This window comes from Choristoneura fumiferana, chromosome 18, assembly GCF_025370935.1.
Source record: "Choristoneura fumiferana chromosome 18, NRCan_CFum_1, whole genome shotgun sequence".
Taxonomy (NCBI): Eukaryota; Metazoa; Arthropoda; class Insecta; order Lepidoptera; family Tortricidae; genus Choristoneura; species Choristoneura fumiferana.
The window spans coordinates 4,116,407-4,135,128 of NC_133489.1; the positions used below are offsets into that span (position 1 = coordinate 4,116,407).

Below are 18,722 nucleotides of genomic sequence, written 5' to 3' on the forward strand. Positions count from 1 at the left end.
CTAAATCAAGCGTTTCTATTGGTTAATGAAAAACACATCCTCGCACATTATTGGTGGAAACACTGCTTTAGGGTCCCAAACTATCTCCATACAAAATTGCTGTCGCCCGCGGCTTCGTCTCTATCCACCGAATAAAGACCTAAACCTAAAGTAAGACCAAATTATCTCACGATCGGTTAAGTATTTTAAGCGTGAAAGCGTAACAAACATACTCACATTCGCTTGCATAATATTAATAAGGTTAGCTTTTTAGCCTTTTAAAAAGAAATTTAGAAATACACGGAAAAACTTGTGAGATGGTAAAATAATATACACTTCCTTACATTAAAATCTCGCGTTCATGACACCTTCGTTCGTCAGAATTTCAATAAAATGCCGTGCGTGAAGCGATTAGGGTTGCCATTTTAAATGAAGAAATTCCCTGACAATTTCCTTGATTTTCCGATATTCGCTTGATCAATACGGACCTTCGCAATCGCAAAGTAACGCCTGACTGAATCAATCATTTATTTTATTTAAAAAAAAACTTTAAAAAATATTAACCAACTACGTGGTCACTCTAGATTCTATTGTATTTATTTTGAAGTTGTCTTATGGTAAGAAATTGTGGAAAAAAAATATATGGTAAACTCTTTATCAACGAACTAAAACAATCACTTTGCTCTCACCCTATGAAACTCTTTATTGTGAAACAATTATCTAGGTTAATTTTGGCACTTTAATCATTTGTTCTGCCTTGCCTATGCCTATGCCAATCGTATTGTGTGTTTGCATGTAGTGTCGACTTATTTTACTCCGTATCGTTTCATGCACACACACAACACTATTAGCAGTGGGACAATACTGATGAGTTCGTACAGTAGGGCTACTACGAAACTCGAAACTCGAAGTTCGTGTCGTGCGGTCCCTCTGACACTTATACTATTTAATACGAGAGCGAGAGGGACGGTACGATACGAACTTCGAGTTTCGTAGTAGCCCAGCAGTTTTTAAATTATAACAGCAAGGTCATCAAATGTGAACAGTTGTCTGGAAGATCTTGATTTTAAGCGATATTATAGGCTGCTGTCATCTCCGGGTTTCTATTTTTTTTGTTCATTTACTGTACTATTATCTATTCTGTGACTGTACTGAAAAGCGAGCTGATTTGTTGTATCCAAAAGAGAATACTATTACTGTACCTACTAGACGTGTGCGCCGATCCTAAAATGAACGGCGGCGGGCGCCGGTCAAAAATCGGCGGCGGCGGCGTGTTTTCGGCGTGATTTCGGCGCGGAGAATTTAAATATTTTTTTTATAACAAAATTAGATAAAATGTAAAAAAAGCACGAAACATATCAACTGTAGCGACCTCCGTGCTAAGACATAGACAATTAAGCTTTAATTGACGCCTTGCAGCGGCTGTAATTGTCACGGACAAATATAATTTTCTTAAACGGGACATTTTTCTTCTTCTCTTCTTTAAGATTCACCTTACCAGTAGAACTTGGAAACTCTCCGGAGTATATCCTATGTATGTATAAGTAACCTTATGGCTGAACGACGCTCGCTTCGACTGTAGTCTCCCGATGATGCTGAATAGACAAATTTCAAAATCCTTGCGACACGATATTCGTACCTTTAATACCGCTCGTGTTAAAGATACGATTGAGCGGAATAAAGGCTCTAAAGTGTTCGCAAGAGATATGTCTATTGGATTGGGCAAAGCCAAATGACAAAACTGAAGAGAGATTATGGCAGTGTAGCGTGGACTAAAGCGGAAGTGTTGAGGGAAATCGAGGAGTTCTATGGACGGCTCTACGAGTCGGTCACTAAGCCGTTTTCAGCGCGGCGACTCAAGACCCAAGAGCAAAACCTACAGAAGATATCCCGGATATCAGCCTGTACGAGATAAGGATGGCCCTGAAACAGCTTAAGAACAACAAGGCGCCGGGTGAGGATTGAATTACGTCAGAGCTTCTGAAGCCGGGTGGATCACCGGCTCTTAAAGTCCTTCAGAGGCTCTTTCATTCCGTCTTGCTCGAAGGCACAACGCCAGAAGCATGGAACAAGAGCGTTGTGCTGTTGTTCTTCATGAAGGGCGATAACACCCTTTTGAAGAACTACAGGCCCATCTCGCTGTTGAGCCATGTTTATAAGCTGTTTCCCAGGGTTATTGTAAATCGTCTCGAACGCAGGGTCGATTACTTCCAGCCACCCGAACAAGCCGGGTTCCGAAAAAGCTACCGTAGACCACATTCATACGCTGCGGCTGGTCATACAGAAGAACGAAGAGTATAACTTGCCGCTATGTCTAGCGTTTGTGGACTACCAGAAAGCCTTTGATTCGGTCGAAACGTGGGCAGTGCTAGAGTCTCTCCAACGATGCCGTATCGACTATCGATATATCGAAGTGTTTGTATAAAAATGGCACTATGTCGGTCCGACTACAGGAACAGAGTTCGAATTCGATGCCCTTGAAAAGAGGCGTAAGACAGGGATGTCATATCTTCGACACTGTTTGCTGCCGCTTTGGAAGATGCCTTCAAGCTTCTGGAATGGAAAGGACTACGCATCAATATCAACGGCGAATACATCAACCTTCGGTTTTCCGACGATATCGTGGTGGTCATGGCAAAGTCGATGAAAGAACTCAGCACAATGCTCGAAGGCCTCAATCGAGTCTCCCAACCCAACGGGTACCTAGGCCTCAAAATGAACAGGGCAAGACAAAGGTCATGTCGAATGTCCATGTGGTGTCTCCCTATTTTGGTGAAGAATTCGGTTCTTGAAGTTGTTGACGCGTATGATACCTAGGACAAACCGTTCAATTAGGTAAGTCCAACTTCGTGAAGGAGGTCAATCGTCGAATCCAACTCGGATTGGCAGCGTCCGGGAATTTCCGCAATATCTTTTCGTACAAAATTCCTCAGTGTCTGAAGACGAATGTCTTTAACCAATGTGTGTTGCCAGTGATGACATATGGATCTGAAACGTTGTGCTTCACTATATGCCTTATAAATACGTAGGTAGGCTCAGAGTTGCTCAACGAGCTATGGAGAGCTATGCTTGGGGTTTTCTATGGGATCGAATCAGAAATGAGGAGATACGTAGAAGAACAAGGGTCACCTACATAGCCAAGCGAATTAGTAGTTGAAGTGGCAATAGGCAGGTCATATAGCACGAAGAACAGATGGCCGTTGGGGCCGAAAAGTTCTTGAGTGGAGAACGCGGATCTTCAAGCGCAGCAGTACGTCCACCAACGAGATGGACGGATGACTTGGTTAAAGCCGCGGGTTCACGGTGGATGCAGGCCGCTGCCAACCGAAGCAACTGGATGTCTACGGGGGAGGCCTATGTCCAACAGTGGACGTCCTATGGCTGAGATGATGATGATGTAATCAATGACTAATAATAATTCATTGTAGTAAAATATAGAATGCTACAAAAGTCAGAAATTCAGTATAGAAAACATTTTGAACACGCGCCGATTTTACGCCGATACGCTGATCGGCGGCGGCGGCGTCGAAAAAATGGCGGCGGCGGCGGCGGGTCGGCGCGGCGCACACGTCTAGTACCTACTGTATTGTAATTTCTATAACCCGCGTATCACGGGCACAGTTTAATAAAATAAAATCAATAAGTTTTTGGTAAAATTGTAATTTTAATACAAGCTTCTTGTTTGCTGTCTGTACTTTTCTTCGACTTTACTTGCATTATCACCCAAACTACATTTGCATACCATTTCAAGGTGCTACTTCCATGCCATTAACCGTTGAAGAGTTCCGTCCTGCGGAGACGATCCTGGCCGGACTACCAGGATGTCACTACCAGATTATTGTATTGTCACGCAATTTACATAAGTATGCCAAATTTCAAGTCAATCCGACTACTGGAAGTTGTTCGAATTTAACTTGCAAGATTTGATTACAGACAGACAACGGGACAGGTGAAACTAAATAAAAGCTTGTAAAAACAAGCATCGACCTCAGTTTCCCTGACTGACACGCAAAGTTAAGGACATGTCAGGAAATTTCTGAAGTCTGGTAACCCTGCGCCGTCAACGAGTGCTCATAAGGTAAACCACGGGTTAATGAAGGTCTCGTTTGTACGGCTTGCGAGACAGGTGATGGGGGGGGTCGTATGTAAGTTACCTGATAAATGTAAAGCCCAGTTTACACAAGACTAGCCCCCGGTACAGTAGACGGAATGGAAGTAGCACCTAATATTATATTCCCTCTCGCTCGTTTGATAAATATGTGAGCAAGAAAATAAGTTTTTTGTAAAAAAAAATACAAGCTTTTTTTGCTGACTGTACTTTTGTTGACTGAACTTGTATTGTCACCCAAACCACATCTGCATACCAAATTTCAAGTCGATGCCATTGAAGAGTGCCGTCCTGTGGAGACGATCCTGGCCGGACTACCAGGATGTCGCTACCAGATTATTGTATTGTCACGCAATTTACATACGTATACCAAATTTAAAGTAAATCCAACTACAGGAAGTTGGTCGAATTTAAGTTGCAATATTTGATTACAGACAGACAGACAACGGAACAGGTGAAACTAAATAAAAGCTTGTAATAACATGATTTTGCGTTCTGCTTTCGTACCGTTTACTATACTTTTAGCATAGTACAACAATAACAACTAGTGACGTAAATTAACTAAAACCTTTTGCTCACATCACTTTCATCATCACGGACATATATGAGGAATAGTTTAAGTTCCTCTTCTGCTATGTTATCCTTTTCTTTGTAAGCATTTTCATTATTGATCACGTGTTCGTGCGAATGTAAATGACCCAGTTTTACATTTGTCGCATTCAATTTTGATTTACATCTCTGCCAGCCGGGCTGATTTTTAGTGTTGCTAGAACGAGGTTTGCTTACATTGCTACTGCCAAGACTCGCTGGTCTACTCTGGTTGTCAACTCGGTCGTCTAAATAGACAGTGACAGCAACTGCAGTGTGAAGCGGTTTGTTTGTCAAAAAAGCGGCACTCAAGTAGAAAATGGCGCACCCATTTAAAACAGGCCAGCCAGTTGTTCATTAGGGCTGTACAAACACTCAGTATTGAAAGAAACAAGAGAACAGCTTTCTGATTGGTTCAATTGTACACAGTTGCCAATTTGGTTGGTGGGTCTGTAGCTTGAAGCACTATCTACGTGAAAACTTTAGTTCTTTTTACATCTAACGCTTTGTTAGTACCTACTTTTACTACGAATGAGTATTCGCGGAGATTAATGAAAGTAGAGTAACGAAGGCAACGAAGCCCGTACGTACCTACCTACCTTGTCTAAAACACTCGCACAATCGCACTTTCTACCAACTTGTTATACCGTTGGATAGATAAAATGATGATTGCGATTAAAAAAATATAGTTTATAAATAACAATACGTCCAAGTGCGAATCGGACTAGCACACAACGCCTAAAAAAACCGCGTAAAATATTTTTTTTTACGCCTTTATTTATATTAAGTATTGTTGTAATTTGCTCGTATAACAGTTTCATTCACACTTGATGAAAACTTCAATGTTACCTTTTCTATTATGCTTTATAATAGGGTCTTATTATCATGGCAATGGCACCCGTTGAGTTGAGTATGGAACCCTAAAAAGTTTACCCAAACAAGAATCACTCAAATTGTTTGCAAATATTGTTAGAATACTACATATTTATTCACGAAGTCTCTCAAAGCACAGCATTTTACCCAAATGGCGGCCCAAAAAGGTCACCCTCGCCATAACCTAACCGCGTCGTATCAAAGAAACTAATTAATTATACAACATTAATATCTTTATTTCCAGCCGAGCGAATCCCTCCGTATAATTATTTACAAACATTTGCTATCACGAAAATAACAAGTTAATATGATACACGTACGAACGCTGGTAAATATTCTGAGTACCGCTTAGTACCGCCAATTTCATTATGGTAGCGCAAAGTTAACTCGACCGTTGATAGTGGCGCCACTATCCACGGCTAAACGGAAACTATATTTGCGACAGCTTTAGTTCCTGTTTAGCTCACTTGGTTCAATAAGGTGGTGGCTCTTTAAGGGTCGACGACCCAGACGTGGAGGGAAAAATGCCTCGAAATGGACATAAATTACAATCACACATGTTTGCCAACGTAACCCGCACGTTCTTGGAATTAAATGCTACAAACTTAATATTAAGAGCACTGACCTTTGTTAATTAGGGCGGGAGCTTCCTTTAGAACATTAGTGTTGCCAACCTGAAAAAAGAAATAGTTATTCAATATGATTTTTCCTTTAATGTTTTTCTAAGAAAGATTAATCTAAGGAAAAAAGATAGCAAGCAATTAGTCCTCGTTTGTGTGGTATTGAAGATAGATCACTATAATTTACTTTACTTTATTTTATATCTGAAAATAAAGCGAGTACTACTTATACTAATGTGGTGTACAACGTCTTCATATATATCGAAAATTTCAGAAACTTGGTTGACAACATCCTACATTTTTCAGGATTTTTCAATAAACTAACCTAACACAACCATACCCCGAATTTTTCCGGATAATTTAAAAACACTTTATTTAAAACAACGGCAGCGAACGTATTTTGTAATCAACAACAAAATAAATGCCAGCCATAAATAAAAAGCCAGCTTAACTATTTTAAAAGTTTCAACTTCTTCATTCCACCACAGATACAAAATAAAAGACATTTAAGTCCGTAGAGAAAAGTCCTTCCTATCTGCAATGCATACAGCCCCCTACAATGCTACCAACCAACAACGCGATCAGAATTATAAAATTTGAACGCCAAGGGGAGTTTTTCGGTCTTTAACTTTGTCATTTGAAATAAAAAAAGAAAATGCTAACTTATATGTATATATATTATCTATGTAATACCTTATGTTTACGTTTTTGGAAGAAACGAGCCGGCCGCCGGCGCCGCCCGCGCCGCCGCCGCCCTTTCACTTGCCAACAGACGCCGAGGACGTAGGACGTTTCTCTTGTGCTTGATCTGTTCCTTTCTTATATTTTTTATTTCATTATAATTGTTCAAAGCAAGTCGCATTTTATTTTACTGAAGCATATCTTCAACAAATTTGGCGACCGTGAAAATAAGTTGCTAGTAGCAACGCCAAACCTGCATATTCGTCGGATTTCGAGTACCAACGGAAGACCGCTACTCGAATTTGAATTTCAACGGAAAAGAAGACAAAGGAATTTTGAGTTTGGATTGCTGCGTATGCTGCCTTCAAGCCCTTGGTTGATGCGGACAAGATTGCTGAGGAGTGCTCCCGAGGGAAGTTGGCTATATCCTACCTATTTCCACTTTTTTTCCTCTTTTATATGTGTAAACGACTCGCCGCTCCGAAAGTGTTAAGATAGTTAATTTCTAGCTAACGCGTAATTATCTTCCTACATTCACCACTTCGGCTATTGCGCTAATATCTACCTACAAGTAGTCGCTACGCAAAATATTATTCCCAGTTCGCATAATTTAAAATTTGCTAATCATATTTTTACATTTAAAAATTACTTGGCCTTCTCTTCTAATTGATTCTATTTTCTCGTTAATTTGCTTAGCAAAGCACATTCATAAATATATCTCGCCTTTTATTTGGCTATCTCTTTACTACTTATCTACCCACCTACAATAAAAAACGTACCTATTTTATTAGATATTTAAACTATTTGCCGAAAGTTCCAGATAAAACCCTCACGCGCTAGCGAAGCGCGATAGAAGTTCCTTTCGGTGCTGCCGGTGGTCGCTGGCCGCGCTGCCGTGCTCGGCTTGAGCAGCTGATTGTGGACGGCGACGGTCGAGGTACCACGACCACACCTTACCTTTTTTGGAAGGGTTTGGTCTGTTTTTCTTTATATCTACCTAATTCATTGCGTATTATTTATTGTTTTAAATCTAAACATGACTTTGGAAGAAAGAGATACGGACTTAAGGGATTTATTAAAGAAACGTAGCATTATAAAGGGTAGATTAACAAAATTTAAAGATCATGTAAATGTTTTAAACCAAGTGGGTGCAAACAAGTTAACGAATGTTCAAATTAAAGATCTATCCATGCGCGTTGATAAATTCCAAGAATTATTGTCCGATTTTACCGACATCCAATCGGAAATTGAATTAAACTCTGCTACTATAGATGAGCAGTTAACAGAGAGGGAGTTTATCGAAACTCAATTCTTTTCTCTTCTTTCCACAGCTCAAGTGTTGATAGAATCGTCGAGTTCTAATAAAACTTCTAGAAACACCGAAAGTGTTTCGAACGAAAGCCAATGCTCACATCCTTTAAATGCTATAAAACTACCTACTATTTCTTTGCCATCATTTGATGGAGATTATTTGAGATGGCTCGAATACCGAGATACTTTCGATTCTCTTGTTAATTCAAATGATTCAATACCATTGATCAATAAATTCCACTACCTAAGGTCTAGTTTAATGGGTAGTGCCGCTGTCGTGATTAGGTCCATTGAGTTTACCGCCGATAATTATAAAAATGCGTGGCAAACTTTGTGTCAAAGGTACAACAATAAAAATATTTTAATAAATAATCACCTTAAGGCCTTATTGAGCATAGATCCTATTGCAAAGGAATCATTTAAGGCATTGAGGTTTCTTATTGATCATATCTCTAAAAACTTAAGGTCTTTGAGCACACTGGGCCTTCCTACTAAGCAGTGGGATGTTTTAATTATATTCATGGTCTCATCAAAGTTAGAAAAAAATTAAAATCATGCTTTACTGCATTCACGACGCAAGTTTCTTGTTTATTAGTGCCCACTATTACAGGTGTTTTGCCAGGCACCGAAATAGATATAAACCAATTAGGTATACCTAGTAATATTCAACTGGCAGATCCTAGATTTTTTCAGCCTTCTCCTATAGATATATTATTGGGGGCTGACGTATTTTGGTCAATTATAGGCACCAATCAAATCAAATTAGGTGTTAATATGCCTACTTTACAAGAATCGCAGTTGGGATGGTTAATTGCCGGCCCCGTAGGTATCAACACATTTAAGGCGAAGGTCAATTGTTATTTCAATCAAATTAATTTAGACAATTCTCTTAAGAAATTTTGGAAAATTGAAGAACTACCTTCGGAATCGAAATCATATTCATTAGAAGAACAGTTTTGCGAGAATCATTTTTTGGAAAATACTAGTCGTTTGGAAAATGGCAGGTTTGTGTAAAAATGCCATTAAAGGAACTTGAATCTAATCTTGGGGATTCTTTTTATCTAGCAAAAAAGCGATTCTTAAATTTGGAAAATAAATTAAATAAAAATCTTCAATTAAAGGAACCTTATTCAAAATTTATAGAGGAATATCGAACTTTGGGCCATTTAAGCGAAATACAACGCCCAGATTTTGGATATTACCTCCCACATCACTGCGTTATACGAGAAAAAAGTGAGACAACGCATTTAAGAGTTGTTTTTGATGGATCGGCAAAAACATCGTCAGGAAACTCGCTTAACGATATTCAGGCTATAGGTCCAGTCGTTCAAAGTGACTTATTCTCAATTTTACTGCGTTTTCGTGGGCACCGCTTCATTCTTCTGGGTGACCTGGAGAAAATGTACCGGCAGATAGTTCTGCATCCTTCTCAGCGTCATCTACAGCTAATACTTTGGAGGGGCTCATCTTGCATAGACTGTGATCGTGATGATAACATAAAAATATTACAATTAAATACTGTAACGTATGGCATGGCCTCTGCTCCTTTTTTAAGTACTAGATGTCTACTACAATTAGCTAATGAATGCTCCGATAAAAACATAGCCAATATAATTAAAAATGATTTCTACATCGATGATTTGAATACAGGGGCAGAGACCGAAAGCGAGTTACAGTACTTATATAAAAATGTTAAAAAGGTTTTAGAATCGGCAGGCTTCCCCTTAAGAAAAATTCGAACTAACTGTTCGCAGGCCTTTAATAATGACGATGCGATCTCCGAGTTAGTCGATTTAACCAAAGAGTCGAGTGTATTGGGCTTAAGTTATTGTCCTAAATCGGATATAATTCAGTTCTCGGCAAATATCGAACTACCCCCAATTCCCACTAAAAGATCGGTCATCTCGACGACTTGTAAAATATTTGATCCGCTAGGTTTAATTTGTGCGGTTATTATTAAAGCCAAGATATTCTTACAGCAATTATGGATTGAAAAGTTAAGTTGGGAAGAGCCCATTCCACCAAAGCTTTTAGATATTTGGTCTAATTTTATTAATAATTTACATTTAATATCAAGTATAAAAATTAAAAGAAATGTTATGTGTAAAAACCCTATATCAATCGAATTGCATTGTTTTGTTGACGCATCAATGCAGGCTTATGCCGCGTGTGTTTACTTACGTACGATTAACATAAACAATGAAGTTACAGTGAACCTGTTATGTGCAAAGGCCAGAGTTGCTCCTTTAAAACCTACAACAATTCCAAGATTGGAATTATTAGGAAATTTGTTAGGGGCACGACTATGCTCCAAAGTGATAAAATCTTTACGCTTTAAGATAGGACAGAAAACTATTTGGACTGATTCTACCGTTGTACTTGGTTGGTTAAAAACAGATGTAAGACAACTAAAGATGTTTGTTTGTAATAGGGTTAACGAAATTAACGAACTTACATGTGGTTTCCAGTTCAGACATGTACCTACTAGTATGAACCCAGCTGACCTGGCCTCGCGAGGGGTCGATCCTCAGGATCTGTCCTCTTCTTCCTTGTGGTGGGAGGGTCCTCCTTTCCTCAAGGAGGAACAGGCCCAGTGGCCACAGCATTCATACACAACGAATAAGTTACCAGAGATAAAAGTAAATTCATTGTCACTAATATCGACCGTGCGTGATCGTGACCAGTCTAATGAGGATGACTCATTTGTTGACTTTAATAGGTACTCCACTTTTGTTAAATTGAATAGAAGTTTTGCGTACGTTTTGCGTTTTGTTAATAACTGTCGTATAAACAAACGAAATCTATCGGGTCCGCTTATTTCAGATGAATTAAATAACTCATTAAATATTTTAATAAGACTTAGCCAATTAAAATCATTTCCTAATGAAATACAATTACTTGAACTTGGAAAAACCCTGCCAAGTAAGAACAAGTTGTTACCATTAACGCCATTTATAGATTCAAATAAAATTGTTCGAGTGGGTGGTCGTTTGAATAACTCAAACTTTGATTTTGATAAAAAGCACCCTATATTGTTAGACTCGAAACATCATCTTACTAAGTTGATTATGGCTAACGAACATGTACGGCTATTCCACGCAGGTCAACAATTACTGTTAGCATCAATTCGCGATAAATACTGGCCCATAGGAGGTAGGTGCTTGGCCCGGCGAGTAGCGCGGCGATGCGTCACCTGCACCCGGCTGCGCGCGGACACGGTGCAGCCAATAATGGGTCACTTACCTGAGGCGCGTACTAACGCAATTTTTCCCTTCTACTCGTGTGGAATTGACTTTGGGGGACCGTTCATGATTTGTAGCCGTAAGGGCCGAGGTAACCGTATAACTAAATGTTATTTAAGTTTATTCGTTTGCCTTAGTAGCAAGGCAGTTCATTTAGAGTTAGTTAGTGATTTAAGTACTCAAGCTTTTATTTTATGCCTACGCAGATTTATATCGCGGAGGGGTCGACCATTGGAAATATATTGCGACAATGGTCGAAATTTCGTCGGTGCTCGCAATGAGTTAGGTAGGGTATTGAGATCTAGCCGTCAGTCAGTCTATGAATTTTCTAGTAATGAGGGAATAAAATTCGTTTCAGCCCTGCTTATTCGCCACATTTTCGGGGAATTAACGAGGCTGGCATAAAATCGGCCAAGTTTCATTTAAAACGCGTAGCTGGAAATGCTGCCCTGACGTTTGAGGAGCTAGCGACGTTGTTTACACAAATAGAAGTCATTCTAAACTCGCGCCCGCTGTCTCCTCTCTCGTCCAATTGTACTGATCCCTCTCCTCTGACCCCAGGCCACTTTTTGATTGGGAGACCACTCACGTCTATTCCTACAATGCCAGTCAACGCAACTAGACCCAACAGATACGAGCTGATCGAAAAGATACGCCAGCACTTCTGGGAGCGATGGCGGCGAGAGTACATCTCCGAGCTGCAGCAGCGCACCAAGTGGCGCACTCCGCAACGCGAGCTCGCGTGCGGGGACGTGGTCGTGCTCAAGGAAGACAACCTGCCGCCCCTCCAGTGGCGGTTAGGACGCGTCTGCTGTCTACATCCTGGCAAAGACGGAGTCAACAGGGTGGCTGATGTAACGACTTCAAAAGGCGTTATTCGAAGGGCTGTTAACAAGATGTGCCTTTTACCTACTGATGAACCCAGGACGATGACCAGGAGAATTAAGAAAGCCGCTACCAGGCTTGCTACTAACTTGAAAGCTATGCTATGGCTTTCAACGCCCCCGAGGATGTTTACGTTTTTGGAAGAAACGAGCCGGCCGCCGGCGCCGCCCGCGCCGCCGCCGCCCTTTCACTTGCCAACAGACGCCGAGGACGTAGGACGTTTCTCTTGTGCTTGATCTGTTCCTTTCTTTTATTTTTATTTCATTATAATTGTTCAAAGCAAGTCGCATTTTATTTTACTGAAGCATATCTTCAACACCTTAGTAATTGTATTGTATTGTAAAACTCTTTATTGTACATAAAACACATGAAAATAACAGAACACAGGATAATAAGATGTACAAAAGTGAACTTATCTCTTAAAGGGATCTCTTCCAGTTAACCTTTGAACGATTGGCAGGATATCAGACACAAGAGTAGACACTACAAGTACAATGAAAGGGTAAAATAATCGAAATTTAAATTAACTCAAAAATCCATTATAAATACACAAACATAATATACACAAGTGTAGTAGTAATATACATACACTAGTGAACGTTGTTTCTTGGCGTTAAAAATGTAAGGGTGTTACGAGTAGCTCGTTTTGCATAAATATGTTTAAATATTCAGTTTCTTGGCAGTTTTTGAGCTAATATAACGCCTGCTTGCACTCTTAGTCTCTTAGCGGGTGTTAAGACTTTAAGTTTGGGTACAGGCAGCCAAAGCTGGCATGGAAATTTTCGTAAAATTGTATACTTCAAAATTACAAAAAAATCTATAGATGTGAATGAATCCCACAGTTCTTCCATGAAGAAACCCTGTCTAAAGGTTGTACTCGTATCTTTTTACCCGACTGCGAAGAACGAGAAGTACGAGAAGGAGAAGGTTATGTGTTTGACCCGTATGTATGTTGTATGTATGTCCTCTCATAACTACTCAACGGCTGAACCGATTTTGATAAATGATACGTCATTGAATTCGTCTTAATGACGCGATTGACACTGGGTACATGAAATTCTTAAAAAATTTAAATGGCGGACTTTTGACGCCAAATTGTGTCTTCAAAATTTTTTTTTATTTAAACATATCGAGTAGGGTATCAAAATGAAGGGATTTAAAAACAGATTACGAAAATATATACAAGTCATGTGTTTTTATTTACCGTTTTCATAGAAATATCAAAAAGTACTAAAAAGAAGCAAACAAGACGTGGTCTAGAACTCTGTTAAGTAGATAACTTAAACTTCAACAGTCGGGACCCGTTCACATCGCGACCAGGTCAAAAATTCTTAGTATCTAATGGCTCCCGACTGTTGAAGTTTAAGTTATCTACTTAACATAGTTATAGACCACGTCTTGTTCGCTTCTTTTTAGTATATTTAACGCAGTCAGGTTTTGATTTTTAAAAATTATTGTTTTTGATCGTATGCACTTTGAAACTTTACAGCGCCACCAGATTGCATCCCTGTCTATTCATTTCCGCCACCTACTTTAACGTATTTGTATTAGTTTCTATATGTATTCCAAATATTTGTCTGGGAGAAAATCTTAGTTCCTTGTTCCTCTAACCTTAATTTTGCTCTTTTAAAGTCGATTACAAATATAGATAATTTTGTCTTTAAAAGTTCCGATCGTAATATAGTTCAGTCCGTGAAACCACGAGGCAGGTACTGGACACGACGATAAACCTAGTCCGCACATATACCTACCTACACCTAGGTAGTCGAGTGGAGGCACTAGACCAAAGCGCGGGTAGAATCTAGGTTGTCAGGTCACTGGCATGTTTGTGGAAGTTGTAGGTTTAGTGCTAAGTATTCCAAGTAGTGAAAGATTTAGAAGTACTTTGTGAGAAAGTTCAAAAATTGTAAATAACACTACAAATATAAACGTTGGCTGTTTGGTAGCTATGGATATGACATATCTGTAGAGTACCTAGATGGAATAAGTTCTTGTTAACTTTTTTAATAAAGCTTTTTTGTTGACTTTATTAATATGTCATGGAACTTATAAATATCCAAGATTTGACGCACATAACAAGGCAAGTTAAGTAAAGGCTTGTAACGAACATGCACTGCAAGTTAAAGTTGTAAACTTGCCATGTATTTTTTTATACTTTAGCATTTTTTTTATTTTACGTAAAAACTATCAAAACTCTCTTACACTCCCGCGTAGAAAAAAATAAGAATGATAATGGCGCCTACTCGTCATGTATCTAGGTAAATAAAATTTGATCTATTTCTTTTATTTAACGATATCACTTCTATTCTATCTTTTCTGTAGAGAGAGCATAACAGTACATTTATTCTGTTACAACAACGCAGTTCGACTGCAGCCTTTTGTGCCAGAGCTACGAACGTGCAAGTAATTCTCAAGTTTGTAAAGGAACTGCCACCTTTTCAGTGCACTTACTTGTGCACTTGAACTGGAAAGACCTTATTTTAAAGTGCAGTGCAGGAATGCTGCGAAGTGCGACGGTATACCCGGCGTAGATTTTGAATCACTTTAGTTTTTAATATTATTTAAATGTGAAATTTTTTGAACGTGCGTGTTTTATAGGAGAGCCTAGTTAAAGCCGTTTGTCCGAACGTAATGTTTGTCCTAAAGATCAATTGTCCTAACACCTGAAACTGAAAATATTTCAGAACACCTCATGCGTTGGATACTTAGGATGGGTTGGGTTAGGTTAATTTTATACCTTTTCTGAAAATCAATGGTTTCAGTATTATTAGCAATTTAGGACAATCAACAATAGAATAAACATTACATAGTACAAACAACAATTCGGCGAGACGATATAGAACAGCGTCAGACCCGTTTTTTGAGCCTTTGCACACCCAGTGTTTCTAACCATAGAGCACCATTAAGCCCCGTGAGTGATAAAAGTTTAAATTAATTTAACAAGTTCCTATCATCATCATCATGTCAGCCGAAAGACGTCCACTGCTGGACATAGGCCTCCCCCAAGGCTCTCCACTGAGGCCGGACCCCATCGGCCATCAGTCCTGCGAGCAATGTGCCCCGCCCACTGCCACTTTAGTTCCGCAATTCTTCGGGCTGTGTCGGTAACCTTAGTTCTACTGCGGATATCATCATTTCTAATTCTATCCCGCAGAGAAACCCCGAGCACAGCCCTCTCCATAGCCCTTTGAGTGACTTTGAGTTTTCTCATGAGGCCCATCGTTAGCGCCCACGCCTCAGATCCGTATGTCATCACTGGCAACACACACTGGTCAAAGACTAACTTTAAACACTGCGGTAATTTGGACGAAAAGACACTGCGAAGCTTCCCGAACGCTGCCCAGCCGAGTCGGATTCGACGAGTGATCTCTTTCTCAAAGTTGGACCTACCTAACTGGACCGTTCCTATAAGAAGCATTTTTTTCTGGATGACGCATGGAACTCTGCTAGTGCAAGTCATACTGTACTGTACTATTATCTATTCTGTGGTCATACTCACATTTAGAGCTTATATGTTTGCCCGTCTTTCGCGTCGAAACGGAGCGGTGGATCGACGTGATTTTTGGCATAGGGATAGTTTATGGGCCAGAGAGTGACATAGGCTATGTACTTTAAAAAAATGCACAGTTCCCGAGGGAACAGCGCGCGATAACCGAATCCCACGCGGGTTAAGCCGCGGGCAAAAGCTAGTAACCGATAAATCGAAACCATCACTAACCCTACTGTTTGAAAAGCTTCTAAAATTTATTAATCTAGTACCCCATCACGTACAACCCCTCATCCAATTAAGACACCATCAAAAGGGTTAAGAATTCACATGCGGGTTCCATTAACTGTCAAATTACGTCACCTGTCACTGTCACATGTTTATTGCGGATTCTTTCACAATTGTCGGCTGTCGCACCTGTCAACGGGGATGTTACGCCGAGTGAAATTGAATTCCTAAACTACTGGTTGGAAGGGGATACAACAGAATAATGGCAATTTTGAAATAAGTAAAATATTTGAAAGGTGTTAACCAACAGCCTATTTATTTGGCATCATTTGCCGTTCGCAAGACCGGGATTTGGGACTATTTCGTGACATGCATAAATATATATATTTTTTGATTCTTACACATTCTTACCATGTTGTCACGAATTTTTTTCTTTCTTTCTTCCCTTACTTCCTTATTTCTATTGTAAATGCGAATGCGAGCAAGTTTGTTTGTTATGCCCTCATGCTTAAAATGCTCAACCGATCGTGATGAAGTTTGGCATACAGATAGTTTGAGACCCTGAGTAAAAAGTAGGATAGTTTTTATCGTGGCAAATTTTAGTTCCCGCGGGCAAGATAAACGAATGTTTTGCAGATGAAGTCGCGAGCAAAAAAAAATTAAAATTATCCTAGAAATCCAGCTTAATTTCCCAGTTAAATGTAAAATTAAATTATCAGTTGATTTTAAATGAATATACGGTACCGTCGCTCCATTTTTACTCATAACTAGGTGTTGCAAGCGACTGTCTGCGAATAATTCGTCTATCGCTATTCCATGGGAACTGTGCCATTTTCCGGGATGAAAACTATCCTATGTCCTTCTCAAGTTCATTAAACAACGTGATTCCATATAAATTGCCGTGCACTAAAAACCTATAGGGTACTTCCAGTTGTCCTAAAAACTTGAAATTTGGTGTGAAGGTAGCTATTATAACACAACCAACTAGAAAAGTCTGGAAATCTTGATTTTTTATGTGTGTCTGTAAATATAACTGTCCAATATAATCTGACCCCACACTGCGTACGTTTTGCTTAGGAGCAGGGCTCTGCTTACACTGGATGTGTTAAATCACTCGGAAAAAGCGTGAAATATCTTCAACACACTATTCCCGTTTACATACGTATTATAGTACGGAACCCTCGGTGCGCGAGTCCGACTCGCACTTGCCCGTTTTTTTTATACGGCGTTCTCATCCACATACAATCTCTAGTACAAATACGGGGTAAAATTACAGTACGATAGCATATAAAGGCAGTGCCGTACGAAGCAAATCGCCGCCGAGGGCACCCTTACCCCGCACTAATGAATCCAACGACCGGCAAAATTACAACACGTACATTGTCGTACATAGTGTACACAGTTCACTGTAACTAGAAGACGCAAATCCGAGGTTATTACGGTCCTCTAACTGTATTATTATTCGTACGTAATAATGCCATAAATCCATCTCAATGTACTTACATGGGATCGCAGCCTTATCTCTCGCGAGAATTATTATATCAAAAGGAAATGAAAAAAGGAAACACCATTTTGTTGCGACAAAAGCTATTAAAGGAAGTCGTGGTACCTAGTCTGATTTGGCGTAATGGCCTCTCAATCAGAGAGTTGTGAGTTCGAACCCGGACTCGCATCATTTGAGCTTTTCAGAATTCATTTGCGAAAATATAAGGTCGGTGTGAAATGAAAACTATGTTCCGAGCACTCTTATTCTGAGAGGAGGCCTTTTCTGCAATGGCATGTATATCTCTAAATAGTTTAAAAGAAAGTCGCTTCCCGCCATCTGTACTGTACGCTTTGATCTTTTAAACTACGCAACGGATTTAAATGGGGTTTTCAGTCACTTTGATAATGTCTAAATTTCATTTAAATCGGCTCAGCGGTTAAAGCGTGAAAAGCTTACATACAAACAGACATACTTTCGCATTTATATCAGTAAGGATTAGTTATATTTAGGTAGGTACTATCTCCAACTTCATGCCTCCTCATAAAAAATCTATGGTCCGGAAAACAATTACAAAAGTGCAATTACTCCGAATATTTAGGGCCAAAGGCTTCTCGATCCTTTGCAGTCGTTCGTAAGTTGCAACTTCGTTTGTAACCAACAACCCTTGTCGGTTATCTCTAATCAGTCGGACTGCCCCAAACGAAGGCAATCAATGCTGGCGCTCGCTCTTGATTTGGGAATTTTAATACCGTCTACGTTTCGGGAGATTTTTCGTGCAAACCTCGATGGTAAAAAAGGAGTTTCGATTTTTTGACAAATTATATTAAGAGTCCAGATGATAACGTTAGTGATGATAAAAAGTTTGGCAAAAGTGGTGTCATGTACAGATGTGAGATGTTACATTCGATGACATAACTGACCTTCTCCCACCTGCCCTGTCGCTTTAATATTCAAGCCACGCTACTTGTACCTACGTCATGAAAGAGTAAAAATTAAGCGCGAGCGTCACTTTCTTTGTAACTTTAAAATTTTTGACGTAAAATGCTTGAATATACCTATATGGCATACAGAATTTTTGTGCCGTCAGAAGTTTTGTGTGCGATTTTCCAAGTTCGTTTTGTGCCGTCTCGTACACGCTTAGGTATATAGTATTTAACAGGAGAGAGAAAGGACCGTATGATACGAGTTTTCTGCTGTTTTGTCGTTCAATTACTGTTTTTTAGAGCGCTGATGT

At 39.6% G+C, this 18,722-nt stretch overlaps 2 protein-coding genes across 2 annotated transcripts in view; one reads left to right on the top strand and one right to left on the bottom strand.

The window, feature by feature from the left end:
- Positions 1 to 18,722, bottom strand: part of LOC141438364 (uncharacterized) — a 232,998-nt gene that overhangs the window by 109,059 nt on the left and 105,217 nt on the right. Inside the window, exon 3 of the mRNA XM_074102222.1 lies at positions 6,174 to 6,222. The gene's annotated coding sequence lies outside the window, so the exon portion shown is untranslated. The remainder of the gene's footprint in view (positions 1 to 6,173; positions 6,223 to 18,722) is intronic.
- LOC141438196 (uncharacterized) lies at positions 11,768 to 12,596 on the top strand. Its single transcript, XM_074101955.1, has one exon. The coding sequence runs from the start codon at positions 12,005 to 12,007 to the stop codon at positions 12,521 to 12,523; it is 519 nt and encodes a 172-aa protein (XP_073958056.1). The 5' UTR covers positions 11,768 to 12,004; the 3' UTR covers positions 12,524 to 12,596.

Bases quoted from the DNA above. Each gene is read 5' to 3' on its own strand.
- LOC141438196 (XM_074101955.1), top strand. From the start codon at position 12,005: ATGCCAGTCAACGCAACTAGACCCAACAGATACGAGCTGATCGAAAAG.